General features: G+C 45.8%; 1 protein-coding gene across 4 annotated transcripts in view; it reads right to left on the bottom strand.

Moving 5' to 3' along the window:
* Positions 1–13,965, bottom strand: part of HNRNPD (heterogeneous nuclear ribonucleoprotein D) — a 17,193-nt gene extending 3,228 nt beyond the window's left edge. For 3 of the 4 annotated variants that reach the window (XR_001482633.1, XM_015415386.1, XM_015415374.1), the window contains exons 1-5: positions 13,495–13,965; positions 4,591–4,786; positions 4,269–4,430; positions 1,410–1,541; positions 452–551 (exon numbers count right to left, since the gene is read on the bottom strand). Coding sequence is in view for 3 of the 4 variants with exons in the window: in XM_015415386.1 (XP_015270872.1) it covers positions 452–551; positions 1,410–1,541; positions 4,269–4,430; positions 4,591–4,786; positions 13,495–13,715 (811 nt within the window). In the remaining variant the exon portion in view is untranslated. The remainder of the gene's footprint in view (positions 1–451; positions 552–1,409; positions 1,542–4,268; positions 4,431–4,590; positions 4,787–13,494) is intronic. The other variant, XM_015415393.1, reaches the window with a different exon arrangement.
* Positions 13,966–15,707: the final 1,742 nt, after the last annotated feature.

The following is a 15,707-nucleotide window of genomic DNA, read 5'->3' as shown; positions in this document are numbered from 1 at the left end:
CGTTGTAAAGATGCTCTGGGTCCCCAATGGGGAGAGAAGTGAGGTTGTAAATGAAGCAAATGGATATAGAACATACTGCACCAATTAATGCAGTACATCGTAACTGGCAGTGTAACGTTCCCTTCAGTTCAAGCATAACCATTCTGTAAAAACAGCTTTTGGGTACCACTGAATTCCCAAGATCTTAAAAGTGCTGCCCGCTAATCACCTTTTAAGAAGAGGAAAAGCTAAGGGCTATATGTTGCCAATCAGGTGGGCAAGTTTACTAAGAAACTTGCTAAACGTTTAACACATATAGAGCCTCAAGAATGCTTAAATGGGGAAGATGCTAACCATCCAATTCCAAGCAGAGTTAGAAGAGTATAACTGAACCAAACTGTGGACTGGTGTTTAGTACCAGAATGCCAATGATGCAAATGGGTACGTGCTACCTGGACAGACCGAAGCTTACCTCCACCTCTGCCACGAGCTCTTCCAGCAAATCCCCCCCGAGTTCCCCACTGCTGCTGCTGCTGATACTGTTCTTTTGACATGGCTACTTTTATTTCACACTGAAAGAAGGGAAAAAAAGTAACTTGAACACACAGCTTGCCAGTCTTCCAATATACTAAGCACCTATTCTACACCTGAGTAATTAATTTTGGAGTGTTAAGTGAGGAATGACAACACACCACAAGGAGCAAGACTTCTGACAGCACGAGGCTTATAAATATTTATAACCAGAACTTGAGACTAGGAGGTAACTTAAGAGTTACAAAGCAAAGTTCTCTCATGATGTCAAGTGAGATACAAAACTTACATGAGGTGTAATTTAGCTATTACTCAATATTAAGCAGTGTTACTTCTATTCGCCTTAATCAGGAAAATCTTGGTTGATAAGCTTGAACTAGTTACAGGACCAGGAACTGGCTGCTATTAAGTAAAGTGATGCCTACTTCAACTAAAAATCTACAGTCTATATATCTATGCAGGCAGGGGGCATTGAGCAGAGAAGAGTAACTGGAATAGTTAAAGAAAGGCAAAGTTCCAGAATGCTGTTTACCAAAAATTAAAACTCCTAATGAGCTCCGATGCCCAAAAGAAAGGGCATTTCAGCATAAGGAGGTATTCAAGGCTATAAAGTCAGAAGCAATTAAAGGCAATTAAAGAGTATCACTCAGCACTTAAAGTTCCAGAATTCTTTACTGGCCAGACAAGCGGAAGAGTTGTACATGTTTCTACAGCTGCACTGGTGGAACTTACAAGGGCCATTCCATCCCTAGCATGCAGGACCAATAGCTACTTTTTACAGGTGCTCTGTCCACACTTCACTGGCTTTGGCCGCACTCCCGTCTCTGTTATCCCTGCGGTTTTGCTCAGTGACTCTTTCTCCAAAAAAAGGCGCTCTGGAAGGATAGCTTGAAACATACTTTACTAAGACCAACGTTGTGGTATTTTTTCTCCATGATCTTCTTCACTGGCTCCTCCTCTTTGAAAGTAATGAAGCAAAATCCACGCCGTTTATTGGTTTTGTTGTCCATGGGGAGTTCTATTGATTCAACCTGGTTAACAGACCAATGCATATAATATAAACAGAACAGTACATTCAGACTAGGCCACTGTATTTGCACTTTTGGATGAGGTGATGCTGGAAAATGCCTAGGCAGTCTTGGTCACCTGCCCCAAGACAGACTGCTTGCCTCTGAGGTAACTTACCCACCCCCAGTACCTTAATTATTATCACGTAATTTTGGTAAGCCCGTAAAACACTGGGAGCACACAGAACAAGAAGTCGTCGAGATCGAATTTTTGCTCCCGAAAGCTGTTAGCATTTGCCGCGCTAAAGATATGGATGATAGGCGGATTTTCCAGGCGCGATCACACCGCAACATCTGGGAAGTGTAGTGCACCCGTGGCTAACCTGTGGCTTTGTGCCGAAAATACGGAGTAAAAAACTAGTACGATGTACTAGTTTCCGGAAAACGCGGGGCAAGGGCGGGCGTCTGATCGCGTCCCGTCCTAGTCCAGTCGCAAACCAGTTAGGGGTTTTTTTAAAGTCTGCACAGGATGCACACAAATGATCATGTGCATGCTCACCTTTTGGTGAGAAAAAAATATTCCCGTTTGCTACGGAAGCGGCGCCTAGCAATTGCTGGTGTGATGGTGCCGTGCCGCTTCTTTGCTGCACAGCAGGATAGCCGTGTGATCGGCACCTCACGCCCTAACCACGGGACCTTGACGGGACATGTGACCGGGCGTTATTTGGCTCCGAGGCAAACAGCCACGCTCCCCCCCCGCCGCATTTTCCAGCCGGTGTAACTGGGGCCCAAGTTCTTAAAGTTACACAAAATTTCCCAAAACAGAACTTAAGTACTTATCAGATGTCATACTCTGACGCAAAACCAGAAATTCAGCAAATGAGCAGTTTCCACCAATTTGCCTCAAAGCCATTATATTCTTAAGATTTAACTTTTTTTTGTCTGAGTCAATTAGACTAGTAGTCTTTTATAGTGAAGCAATCAAGTGCAACCCACATCCCATTGTAGTCAACAGCCAACCTCCCATCGATTTCATTGAGCTGGCAGCACCCTAAGGCTCTGAAAACTAATTATTCCCAACCACAGCATCAGAAAGGTCACAGCCATCTGTCAACTGACTTGAGGTGGAAAGCCAACAGGAACATAAAAACATCTAGCCTGGGAACACTCGCCCCTTAGGGATGATGAGCTGAACGTTTTATGCCCTCAGATTTAGGACAGGGTAGAAGTTCCTGGGAGCACAGACACAAAGAGGCAGCACAGCTAGAGTCCCCAAGAAGATTAAGAGGATCAGAGCTCATAGCTGCATTTACGCTCCTGCTAAAAACCTCAAAGCCAAGATGGGCAAATTAAAGAGTGCTTGGAATTATAGAGGGAATTTGCAGAGAATTTGAAAGTAACCGATATAACTTTTTTTAAAAACACAAAAGACCCAGGAAACACACTGGTTTATGTTCTGCCCAGGTATATTAGTGATATAGAACCATTAAACACAGTGAAAAGCAAATCATGGCTTCATAGAAGTCTTTCTTCCAACAGCCTTCTGAAGTCCTTGGAGTGTTTATGGTCATACATGTAGAGGGTAATCTGGCAGACATTATATTCTGGGGCTTGAATCCTTTCCAGCATGAGCAGAGCTTACAGAACACACGCTCCTGCCTCCATCTACCACTGTGGCCTGCTGACCCCTAAAATTGTGGCCAGGGGGGGGGGGAGAGCAGGGGGTGCCTTTTTCCCAGCAGAAAATATGATTTAGGAGAGACTGTCAAAAGCTTTCTTTAAAGTCCCTCAGCAACAGCTAAGCAGTAACAGGTGGACAGATCGTCTTACCATAACTAGTTAAAGAACATAAGGTACAGGGGAGAAGCTGGTTAAGAGTTTTGCATCACAGAGTGAAGTCAGCAGTGTAATTCACTCGGTGATCTGTACTGGGACTGAAGAGCTCCAGAAGCAGTTCGCCAAACTGGATGAATGGGCAACAAAATGGGAAACATGACTGAAAGTACAGCACACTGGCCCAAAAGTTCTGGACTGATTGGTATGCCGATAGAGCCTTACTAAGATTATCAGAAGTAAAGAAGGCTTGGAGTGATGGCATTTTACTAAAAGTGTGTGCTATGAAAGAGACAGCAAACGTGTTTAAACTCCTCTCCTAATAACTTCAAAGTAGAACTTCCAACACCAAAACGCCTTTATATTAAAAGCTATGATAAAGCCGCATTTGAAATACTGTGTACGATTCTGGCTGCTGCATCTCAAAACGTATAGTATTCGAGAAGGTGAAGAAAAGGGGCAGTTCTTTTGAAAAAAAGGCTGAGGCTTTTCATGATCTGACAGCCCTCCAGGCCAGTTTCAAGTGCCTTCCAAATACACTTATCTGCTCTTTTCTCACCCTTGGAGACTGGTTACATACTGGTACGTGAGTCTACAATGCATAGCATAAAGCAGTGTATGCCATCATTAAGCTCTAACCCAGATTTCAAAGAACAATACCATCATCTTCAAACACTTTTTGAGGTGGTGGGGGGAGACATAATTTAATACTGTGGAGTTAGTCAGGTCCTTTCTACTCCAGTGTGCCTAAAACTATCAGAAGATAACAGAACATGGGAGGGAACACTTAAAATATGACTGCACGGGACCCTCATACAGCCACCAGCTTAGCAATATGAGAAGCATAACTGTGAGAACAGTTTCTTAAAGCTCAAGCTCGAGTATTTTAAGCCCCAAACACACAGGGCGATGGCTTACCTCACCAAAACCTCCAAAGTATTCCCTTATTTTTTCTTCAGGTGTATCTGGAGATAAGCCCCCAACAAAAATCTTTTTAACTGGCTCTTTTGTTTTCATCGCTTTAGCCCTTTTGGGGTCAATCACTTTGCCATTCAATTTATGCTCCTTCTGATCCATAACCTGCAAAGAGTTACATCTTTTTTTAAAAAAAATAAATAAAACCAGCTATCATAAAAACAAAGTATCCTAAGCAAAGTATTTTCAAAAACATGCAAGAGCACTAGAATTTTAGAAAAACTGTTTCAACACTTAACAATGAATATAAAAAACCCAAACATACCTTGTCCACACTCTCAGATTCCTTGAACAGCACAAAGCCAAAACCTCTTGACCGACCAGTAATAGGATCCAGCTTCAGGGTGCAGTCCACAACTTCACCAAATTTGGTGAAGTAGTCCTTCAAGTCTTTCTTTGTAGTATCCCAGCTAAGCCCTCCAATGAACATTTTCCTGCAAATAAGTTTTAAAGCTGCTGAGCTTCAAAAGAAAAAGAAAATTCCACATTCAAACAGCAAGCTGTGGTAAGATACCCCTACATTACCCTCACTCCAAATACATGTTTCAGAACTAAGCCTGGTTGAGTTTAAATGTTATTACGTTAGGGACTAACCTTTTTAAAAACACCCAGATCTACAACCCTGTCTTGTGACCAAAATGTGCTAGGCTATAAAACTGAACTCAAAATCGGACATACAATCAATGCACTAATAACTGGACTGGGGGGGACACAAAGTATTTACTGCATGATCAATAAATGCTTGCTCATTGTAAGACTGCTATATGAAGATAATTTAATGGGTTTTGACAAGAGGATGAAAGCAACACAAATACGACTTTAAAACACACACACACACCCCTAAACACAGAACTCATGAGAATTTCAGAGAGAAGCTATATTGGTCTGCAGTAGAAAAGCTAGACTGGAGTGCAGTAGTAGTACCACAGAAACCAACAAGATTTTTGGAGTATAAGCTTTCAAGAGTCGAAGCTCCCCTTTGCCAAAGAAGAGAGCTTTGACTCACAAAAGCATATGCCTCAAAAATCTTGTTGGTCTCTATGCTACTGGACCTGAACAGAGCTCATATGACGGCTTCTCCATTTCTGGGTCAGGAGGACTGAGAAGCGAGCTCTGACTTAGCAAGCAGGTGGCAAAGACAGGAGGGAAGAAGAAGATCACGGGGAGCTGGGGTCAGTTTGGGCCCATCTCCTCACAATGGTGGGGGAAAGAGAAGGAAGGAGCCGATATGTTCCCACTTCCTTCATCCTATGGACCAACTCCTTCACTAAGAGAGGCCAGCAGTGGTCTCCAGTTAGAATATTTGAGAGCCACTGACTAGTAGTCATTCTTCTCCCACCCTGTAAGCCTAACCACTTGACCAAGCAAGCAGACTGCAGGAATACTGAAAGGCTCTCTCAAAGCCACCCCCCCCCTGTACTGGAACAAGAATTGTAATTAACTATTGTGACAAGAGTCACACCCCGCTCCTTCCTCCACTGCTAGTCTGTTAATACCTGTCACAATAGCCCAACATGCTTCTCACAACCTGGAAACTTTTCTGTGTTAAATAAAGTAGTACAGCCAGTTAAATATGGAGGTGACAGTGTTATGTGTGTGGCTCATGTGATGTGACCAAACCTCCTTTCAGTCTAAGGCAACAACAGATAACAGTGAAAACACAAACCAGCATAATTGGCATGCCATGGAACTTCTACTGGATAAAATTCAACAATAAAATTCCACACCAAGTGCCGCTTTGAACATATTTTATGATGTGTATGTTTCTGTTCCACAAGATTGTGCGCTGATAGGCTTCTACAGCTACTAGAAAGGCACAAAAGCACCTAACTCCACAACTAGCCAAGATGATCACTACAGTCGGTTCCATGATAGAGAACACTCAAATCTCTGACAAAGGACCAGACGGAACCCAAGAGTTTCTCTGCCATTCACTCTTGACGTTGACAGGACCTGTCAATCCCTTTGCACCTGCGCCACCAGCTATTATCAGAAAGAAAAGAATCTTGTTTGTGGTGGTGATGTAATAAGTCACATGAATAATGTCCATCAGGTAAATGATCAATTTTAGTTGATTTTCCCTTAGTCTTAGTTATTCCCCCCTTTTCCTGTAGGTCTCCCCCCACCAAGGAACATTTTGTTACACGTATTTTATTAAAGCATTTTTTAAATTAAAAGGTCAAGACTGGAGAAGTAATTCCAGTGTGAACAAGTTTTGGATATTCCACATGAGATAGCACTGGAATCATTATGCTAATCAAACACATAACCAAAAAGCAGCTACAAACTTGAGACATGTTCTACCACTCCTTGCATAGCACTAGAGGCATTCGTAATAACTACATAAGATTCCCTACAGCTTTCCAAACAAGGCCCAGTTTGGAAGAGAAGTAATGCCCGTGTGTGTGTGTGTACTATCCAATGCATTCAGTGGTGCAGCGTGACCCAAAACAGTGGCCTGTGCCAGTCATCGTCAGCAGGCAGTCCCTTCACCTATCAGTAAACAGCTGTGGAGCTCCTTATCTTAAGACTGCACCCAGTAGCACCATGCAAGTCAAATGCCACTGCCAAATGTGGTTCCCTGTCTTTGGGCATGAATCTTGGACTGAAGGAACCAACCAACAAATTGCACCCCAACTGAATGCAAGAATAAATGGAGAATGTTGCAGGCTCCCTCAGACTATTTTGAGATGTGGTTCACAGGATAAACTGACAGACATACCTTTAAATTTAGTGCATGGGTAATATACAAGCAAGCGCCAAATGCAAAAACTATGTTGCTGTGCTCTAGAACATGAGAAAAGGATTGTATAACCTTGTGCCGTTCCGATCAAAAAGTGCCTCTTGCCAGACTTGCAAAGAAAAAAGCAGCTGGCCCACAAAAAACTAGCCAGTGTTTGTTATTTCTGCCACACTGTAGGCTGAAAGATGTGTGTGATCTTTACCAGGCTGTCAAAAGCTTCTCAATACCTACAGGCGATTCTTCATTGCCACAGAACCAGAGGAGCAAAGACTAATAAGCACAATTGTAGCCAGGTGCTTTGGACACTCCAAGTGGAAGACAGAACTCAACATTTTAATAGTTTCCTTTATTAGTAAATTAAGAGGCTCAGACATCGCTTCTAACAGATGACTGGGTACATTAGATAGCTATGTCTATACTAAAAAAAACTCCCACAGATGGAAGTGTTAAGGATAGAAGAGGGATAGCTAATGATTTAAATATCCTGAGCACCTTTAGGAAAACTATAATTTCTACAGTTTTTGCTAATGCTAATCCAGTTTAGGTCTGTCTGAAATAAAAACAAAGGCCAACTGAGTTCCATTGATCAAATGCTTTCTGACACAAAAGGAAACTGACAGACTGTGTACTGAGCTACCTCTTCCTGTTTATATATCACGCAGTAAGCAAGAAAACCAGGACTTGCATTAACTTCCAGACTTGAAGTTGTTTACACAACATTCTTCAACAATTAACACATACTTAATCATTCAGGAGCAGCATAGAACCTCCACGTGTATAACCTGCCCAGGAAATCTCAAGGAAACCACAATAAGTGGAAGAATGGTGAAGACATCTTGTAACACAAGCCAAACAGCAGGCACAGTGGCAACGAACCTGCAATGCCCATCTGCGTTTCTGCATATGTATTAACTTTACTTCTACTGGAATTAAAGAGATACTGCCTGTTCAAAAAGGGCAAGATCCATAGAACACAGGGATAGGCTCTCCACCCGTACGGTTCTATGCTATTTCAACCACATTATCCTCCACTCCCATACACAAATACAACCACTACCCAGAACTTTTAGTGAAAGGTAGTCTTAAGAGGTCATATGCAGAAAGACACAGCTGATACTTTCTTAGGAAACATTCCCACAGGACCAGGGAAAATGCACAGGTACTGCTCTCTGCAGGGGGACTGAAAAGAACAGCAACCCCAGTGCATGTGTGCCACCACCCCAAAAGGGATTACGTGCACTGCAGGCATGTCTTTAGATTAGATTATCCTGCAGGCTACCTTGTACATTTCAGCATATTACGATCTTCCCCCAGAAAAAAAAAAATACACATTGCACAAGAGTAAGTGGGAAGATGATCTCTGGCAATTATAAAACATGCCAAGACAGTATTTCAGAACCACAGGTGAAAAGAGGTTGGAAATATATAGGCCACAGGTAAAGCTCAGATTCTCCGGGGGGGGGGGGGGGCCTGACAAAAAGAGGGCTTTAAAAAATTTCTTTTGGCTCCAGGGACCTGCTCAAAAGCACAGGCATCAGACTAATGTTCAGGTCTCCAGGGTTTTGTATTTTAATGACCATGTTTTCTAATTATAGGCCCCGGTCACACAGCAAAGTTGCCGCGGGAGAGGCACAGAAGGTGGACGGATTATCCGGGCGCGATCACACCCCAACATCTGGGAAGTGGAGCGTACCCGTGGCTTACCGCCGACAATGCGCAAGACAAGGTACTAGAAAACATTTGCCACGGGCTGCCTTCAGACGCCCGTGGTGTGATCCCTCCGGTCCCTCATTTACCCGCTGGCGCCGAGGGAAGGACCCGTGGTGTGCTGCCGGCCCGTCTGATCGCGTAATCGCGGCTCAAACTGCGCCAGGGCAATTAGCCACGCCTCTCCCCCCCCCAAACATCCGGCCATAGTCACCAAAAAACCTAACCCTAAACTCATAGTTTCTCGCACATTTTATTCAAACCATGACAAAAGTATTATAGTATATAAATACCCCTAGCATAACCTCCCAAATTTCCCACAATTTTATTACTGCTATTTTAATTGAGTCCAGTGGCACCTTTAAGACCAATGAAGTTTTATTCTGGGTATAAGTTTTCATGTGCATGGACACTTCTCCACTTATACCCAGAATAAAATTTTGTTGGTCTTAAAGGTGCCACTGGATTCAAACTTTGTTCTGCTGCTTCAGAACAACATGGCTACCCCCTTGAATCTATTTAATTGAATACTGGAGCCAGGATAGAAACCAGCTGGTTAAACTATTCCACCACTGCTGAATAGTAATGACAAAAACTTGATGCCCTTGCATTTTATGTCAAACAAAACATTCTGATGCCAAATGATACTATCAGGAACATTCAAAACCTGAGCAGACCTACAAGATACTCTCATTTCCCAGCCTGCTGTACAGTTGTGTAAGAGCACGGTCTTCTAGAACAGGGGTGTCAAACACACAGCCCGGGGGCCAGATCAGGCCCCCAGAGGGCTTCTATTAGGCCCGCAGTGGAAATGGCTGTCTTCTGCTGCTTCTTCCAGTTCTGCTGCTGCGTCATCATAGGTTTGCAGCTTACAGATACACAACTGAAAAGCATACTCAAGATTGCAACAGCACAGGCATTTTAATGCAATAATTCAGAGCAAGAGGTGTCAGTTATCAGACCCTGTTAAACCACTATCTGTCAATACATTTTACGACACACATGGCCCTGCCCAACAAGGTCTCATTTATGTCAAATCCGGCCCTCATAATGAGTTGGACACCCCTGTTCTAGAGCATCAACAGCTATTACAAGTCTAATAACCTCCTACTATTAAATATGAAGCTCCTAACTCTTAGGTCGAACATTCTGTTTTACCCATGGGAGCTCTCTGGATATTAAACCTTCCAAATTAGAGCAACTAGTGGTTTGGGAAATGAAGTGGTCACAGAATTTTTTAAAAAACCAGACAGCAAAAAAATGTGTCCAGAAAAAGAGCAAGAACCATATGACAATACAAAAAAAGACAGCATTAAGTAATATAGCATACAGAAACGTATGCCATATTAGTGGAGTGCGGAGGCAAGCCCTTGGGCATTCTTGTCAGCTATCTTTAGAAGCCAAACAGAACACATGTGTTTTGATGAACAGAAAGCCAGAACTATGGAGAAGTTAAAATGAGCATATAAATATGTTTAAAATGAGCATATAAATATGTATTTAATTTGTAGCTTATCCTATCCCAAACATTTGGGGAGAAACGTGGTTGAAGTCATGAAGACCATTAAAAAAATCCAGCTAAAGTTAATGTGCTCAGGCATGCTTTAAACATCAGGGGAAAGCAACTGCCACCAAAAAAATTAGCTCAAACCGTGCAGGGGCAGCTTCACACAAGCAGCTAAACAATATGCCATCTGGGTCCCCTTTGTAAGGGAGAGAGCTCAGGGCTTTAGTGAGTTTCAAGGGTAAGGATGTCCCACAGCTGAGGGACAACGCGTGTGTGTGTGGGGGGGCCTGACGGGCTCTTCCAATCCTAACTAGGGCACTGAGACAACATTTGATGTTATCACAACATGTAGCATAAACTTAGATGACCTATACTGCTGGGTCTTTAAAGGGGCCATTGGACTCTAAATTTGTTGTGCTGGGTCTTTAGGCCTTCAAGACATAAAAAGCCTTATGGAACTTAATAAAAGCCAAGGCTTCCAGAGCAATGGTCCTCTGCCCTCTCTGCAAGGATTACTAGCTTTTTGGAATATCGCAAATAAGACGCCTTGCAGTAAAGAAAGGCATGCAGGACCATGCCTAGAGCCAGCTGCTGCGGCTTCTTTTTTTGCCATCAAGTTGCTCCTGGCTCATGGGAACTGCGATTCTTCAAGGCAAGAGACTGTCGGGGTAGTTTGCCATTGCCTAACTCCGCGTTGCAACCCGAGTATTCCATGGCAGTCTCCTGTCCAAATACTAACCCAAGGGATCTGACGAGACCGGGCTATACAGGTCACAGCAGCTGATTATTATAGGATTCTTCAGAAAGATACCGAGAGGGAAGCAGCTCGGTGGTGAATATTTTTTCATGCATTATGTAACTGGCACGATATAGCTTAGCGGAAGAAACATGGGAGAGTCCTGACGTATCATGGACAGTTGTGATTGTTAATGTTGTTTGTTGTTCAGTCGCACAGTCGAGTCAGACTCTTCGCGACCTTGTTAATGAGGATCGTCAAAAGTCTTAAAAGTCAGAAAGCAGTTTAGGTGGATATGCTAATTAAACTGAATGACAGTTAAGCTATATGCCATCTCACGGATACCCTCACTTATGAGAAATGGCAATGAGATCCAGCACTGTCTTCAATGGGAAATTCCTGATAAGACCTAAACAATACCATGTGCAGCCACAAATACAGAAGGGCAGATATGAAGACTGCCATGGGAGCAGGAAGACAGGCTTCATGACGGAACAAAGGAGAGCTGCCTAGGGAAAAGCCCCACATTTACTGAGGACTCAAAAAGAAATTGTGTTTAGGTGGATATGCTAATTAAACTGAATGATAGTTAAGCTATATGCCATCTCATGGATACCCTCACTTATGAGAAACGGCAATGAGATCCAGCACTGTCTTCAATAGGAAATTCCTGATAAGACCTAAACAATACCATGTGCAGCCACTAATACAGAAGGCAGATATGAAGACAGTGCCATGGGAGCAGGAAGACAGGCTTCATGACGGAACAAAGGAGAGCTGCCTAGGGAAAAGCCCCACATTTACTGAGGACTCAAAAAGAAATCCTCACACATCACAGTATATTCCAAACCACTAAATTCCAAAATAAATGTGAAGATTCATAGGACTTTGTTCACAACACATGTCGCAAGCCACCACTTTATACTATGAAAGCTTAAGGAGAGGCAGAGAGCTATATATATCTCTATATCTGAAAGGACAGCTTGCCCATCTGCTATGTGAAAGCCACAGCTACATGCCGGGCGGCCTATTATAATGCATAAAATAAACAGGCATTATTTACTTTTAAATAAAACAGCTCCCCATTTCCACCAACACACCAAAAATTCCAAATTCTAATCAGATCCTTCTGTTCCTTTAACACAGCTCTCTTTGGACATCTGTAACAATAACTCAAGCCTTTATTCAACATCCACACTGTGCACAGAAACAGAACTGGGCCCAAAGAATGTATGTTAACACAGAGCATTCAGGAACTAAAAACACTTGCACAGAGCCAGGAATCTGTGGCTACTGCTTGAAGAAGTTTGGCCAATTTGTCCCCAAAGGAATTCAAATCCAATCCTCAAACCTAAAGCAAGCTAAAAAGTATGTTTTAGATGTTTCTTCTGCATTCCCAAGGATATATAGTCCTTCTCAAGCAGTTGCTCTATTACTACAAAGAGACAATACACACTCCAATGCCAAGACTGTTATTTCTATTGTGGCATCACTAAACGTTGTGGACCAATTTAAACTTGACAAACCTCGACCTCAAGTATGTACAATCCAGTGTCAAGCTCATTGTCCTTCCATCTATCCTCAAAGAGCAGTGTCCAGAAAGCTCCACAGCCTCCCCTTGACATTCAAGAAAGCCAGTGCGGCCTAATGGTTAGTGCTAGATTAGAACCTGTGAAACTACACCAGGAAGTTTACTAGGTGGCCCTCGGAACAGTCTCCTCTGTCAGCCTCACCTACCACACAGGGCTGTTGTGAAAAGAAGGGAAAGGGATATCAGCGAGACCCCCTTGGAGAAAGGATGGGATGAAAAGAAAGCATTTTGGGCCGACCAGCCAAAAGACAAGCAAAACAAACGCCCGTCTTCTGGTGCACCTGTCCGCTGAAGCAAGAAGAACCGCAAACTCTTCAAGAGACTTGGCTACTGCGGAGTACAGTTTCTTTTTTGCGAGAGTACGGTCATTCCACAGGAAGACCCATGCAGTTCCTCTTACAGCCGCCAACCAAAACTGCGTGTAAGTTCTTTGGCAAAAGTCTGCACACTCGGGGGGGTTGTGTGTGCCGTTCTGGGGGGCATGGCGCGGATCCCGCTCTTTCTGCTGCAACAAAACCCAAGCGCCCCCCCCCCCTTCTTTGAGCTGCTGCTGCTGCGATCCCCACCCGACCGCCCAAGGCGCTGGAGTCCGGCCGCCTGCCCTCCCAGCTCCCTTGCCAAGCCACTCCGACCAGCAGACCCCAAAATAAAGAGAGCCCGTGTGTCCTCCCTACCTCTGCGGCAGCCTCCACCATACCCCACCGCCCTCCTAAGACCTCGAGGAGGAGGGAAGGGCGACTCAATAGCGAGGCGGCCCTCAATCCCCTCTTCTTCCCACCCACCCCAAGCCCCACAGTGAGCAGATGCACAGGCGGCCGCCGGCCCCACTGCACTCCCCTGGAGGACCGGTTCCCCAGCAGACCCGCTTAGGCCCCTTCCTCTCACCCTTCATCTTCCTCGTTCTTGCTCGCGTCGATTTTGGCTCCCTCCGACTCGCCGCCGCCGCCTCCTCCTCCTCCGCCGCCGCCTCCCCCCCCTTCTGCACTGTCGCCGCCTTCGCCGTCCCCTCCTTCCGCGCCCGCGTCTCCCTCAAGCTGCTCCGTCTGCTCCGAAGCCTCCGCCGCTTCTGCGTCGCCGGCAAACTGCTCCTGCTGTTCCTCCGACATGGCTGCCCTGCGGCCTCGGCGGGTGACGGGAGGGGAGGGGGGGATACGAGAGAAGAGCCGGGGACGGAGACTGTGGCGGGGAGGCGGCTGCGCTTCGCCCAGCAACGAGCGCGGGAGCTGGGGGGGCCTTTTCTCCTCCTCCCCCCGCCTCCTTTCTCACGCTTTAATGGCGCCGCCTCGATGGTCCCTACCTAAAATGGCCGCCGGAAGGGCCGCAGCGGCGCGGTGGGTCACGTGGCCGCCGCCGGATTACGAGAGGGAGAGAGACGGGTGGCGGTGGTTATGGGGCCCATGCGCCTTAGAGGCGAGGTGAGAACAGCGCCATCTAGTCTCCGCCCACTGGAGAAGAAAACAAGGGAGTAATCCCTCACCAATGGCGACTTTCGACTCAGTTCCGGAAGTTTAAGTTGTTGTTGCCGCTCTAGTCCTCTCTTTACTGGCGCTCCATGGTTCGTTTCAATCCGTCCCTTTATGAGATGGCCGCCATGACGTGCGTGCGCAGTTGGAGAGGGGCGCCTGAATAATAGATGAGAGGAAAGCGGCGGTGCAGAGCGGCCCCCCCCCCCCCAGGAATGGAAAAACGGACGCGGGAAGCCAGGGAGAGAGGGAGAGAGATATAGGCGCCTTCTGCTGGTTACGTAATGGGTGGCCGTTCAGGGTTGGTAGCTCTGGGTTGGGTAATATCTGGAGGCGACCTCAGCGGGGTGTAATGCTATACAGTCCACCTTCTGTAAAGCAGTTGCTTTGTCCAGGGGACTGATCTGTGTTGGCTGGAGACCAGTTGTAATTTGGGGAAATCTCCAGCAGCAGCCACCAGGTGGAGGTTGGCAATCCTACACTGGCAGATGTTGCAAGGAACTGTTTTTAATCTTATTGTTTTATGTTTGTCGGTGTACAGGTGGGGCAGGCCCATAGCCCGAAATTTCCCGGCAGAGGGCTTTGAGATTTTTCTTTGGGGGGGGGGGGGGTGTTTTCAGATGCTGAACTGCAGGCTGTGGAAGGTCGGTAGTTCAGCAGTTCGAGACCCGGGTGCCGCATGATGGCGTGAGCTCCCATCTCTAGTTCCAGCTCCTGCCACCCTAGCAGTTCGAAAGCAAGAAATTGCAAGTAGATAAATAGGTGCCACTTCGGTGGGAAGGTAACAGCGTTCCTTGCGCCTTGGTGTTTAGTCATGCCGGCCACATGACCACAGAAACGTCTTCGGACAGCGCTGGCTCTTCGGCTTTGAAACGGAGATGAGCACCGCAACCCTAGAGTCGGATTTGACTGGCTTTCGAGCAAGGGAACCTTTACCTGTGCCCTCACACTAGTGATGTCCCCACATCTGACTCTTCTCTGAGGAGCGCTGAAGATGAGGCAGCCAGGCGGTAGGGCGGCAAGTGGTGCCAGCCAGCTGAACCAGCGAGTTGGATCTCTGAAACCTCTTGGAGAGCCAACATGCTGGCTGGTGCTGGGGCTCGCTGGCTGGTGCTGGGATTCCCCAGCAATTTTATAGGGGGTTGAGCCCCTAAAGCCCGACTACTGGCTACAGCCCTGAGGTGGGGTCTGGAGATCTCCCAGAATTCCAACTGGTTTCCAGACTACAAAGATACATTCTCCAGGCTGCTTTAAAGGGTAGACCGTATGAGCTCTCTCCTCAACCCCTGCCCTCCCAGGCTTCACTCCCAAATCTCCAGGAACTTCTGAGCCCAGAGCTGGGAGACCTAGACAGACTAGTGCTGAACTACTCTTTGGGAGACCCAGGTTTGAATCCCCACTCTGGCATGGAAGCTTGCTGGGTGACCTTGGGCTAACACACTGTCAGCCTAACATACAAGGTAGAGTTGCCATGAGAATAAAATGGAGATATAACTACTTTGGGTCCCTATTGGACTAGAAAGGCAGGGTAAAAAGGTAAAGGTTCCCTTGCTCGAAAGCCAGTCGAATCAGACTCTAGGGTTGCGGTGCTCATCTCCGTTTCAAAGCCGAAGAGCCAGCGCTGTCCGAAGACGT

Source organism: Gekko japonicus, unplaced genomic scaffold (assembly GCF_001447785.1).
Source record: "Gekko japonicus isolate JY-2015 unplaced genomic scaffold, Gekko_japonicus_V1.1 scaffold1995, whole genome shotgun sequence".
Lineage (NCBI taxonomy): Eukaryota > Metazoa > Chordata > Lepidosauria > Squamata > Gekkonidae > Gekko > Gekko japonicus.
The sequence above is the reverse complement of the archived record's forward strand: the minus strand, read 5'-3'. Positions and strand labels throughout refer to the sequence as shown.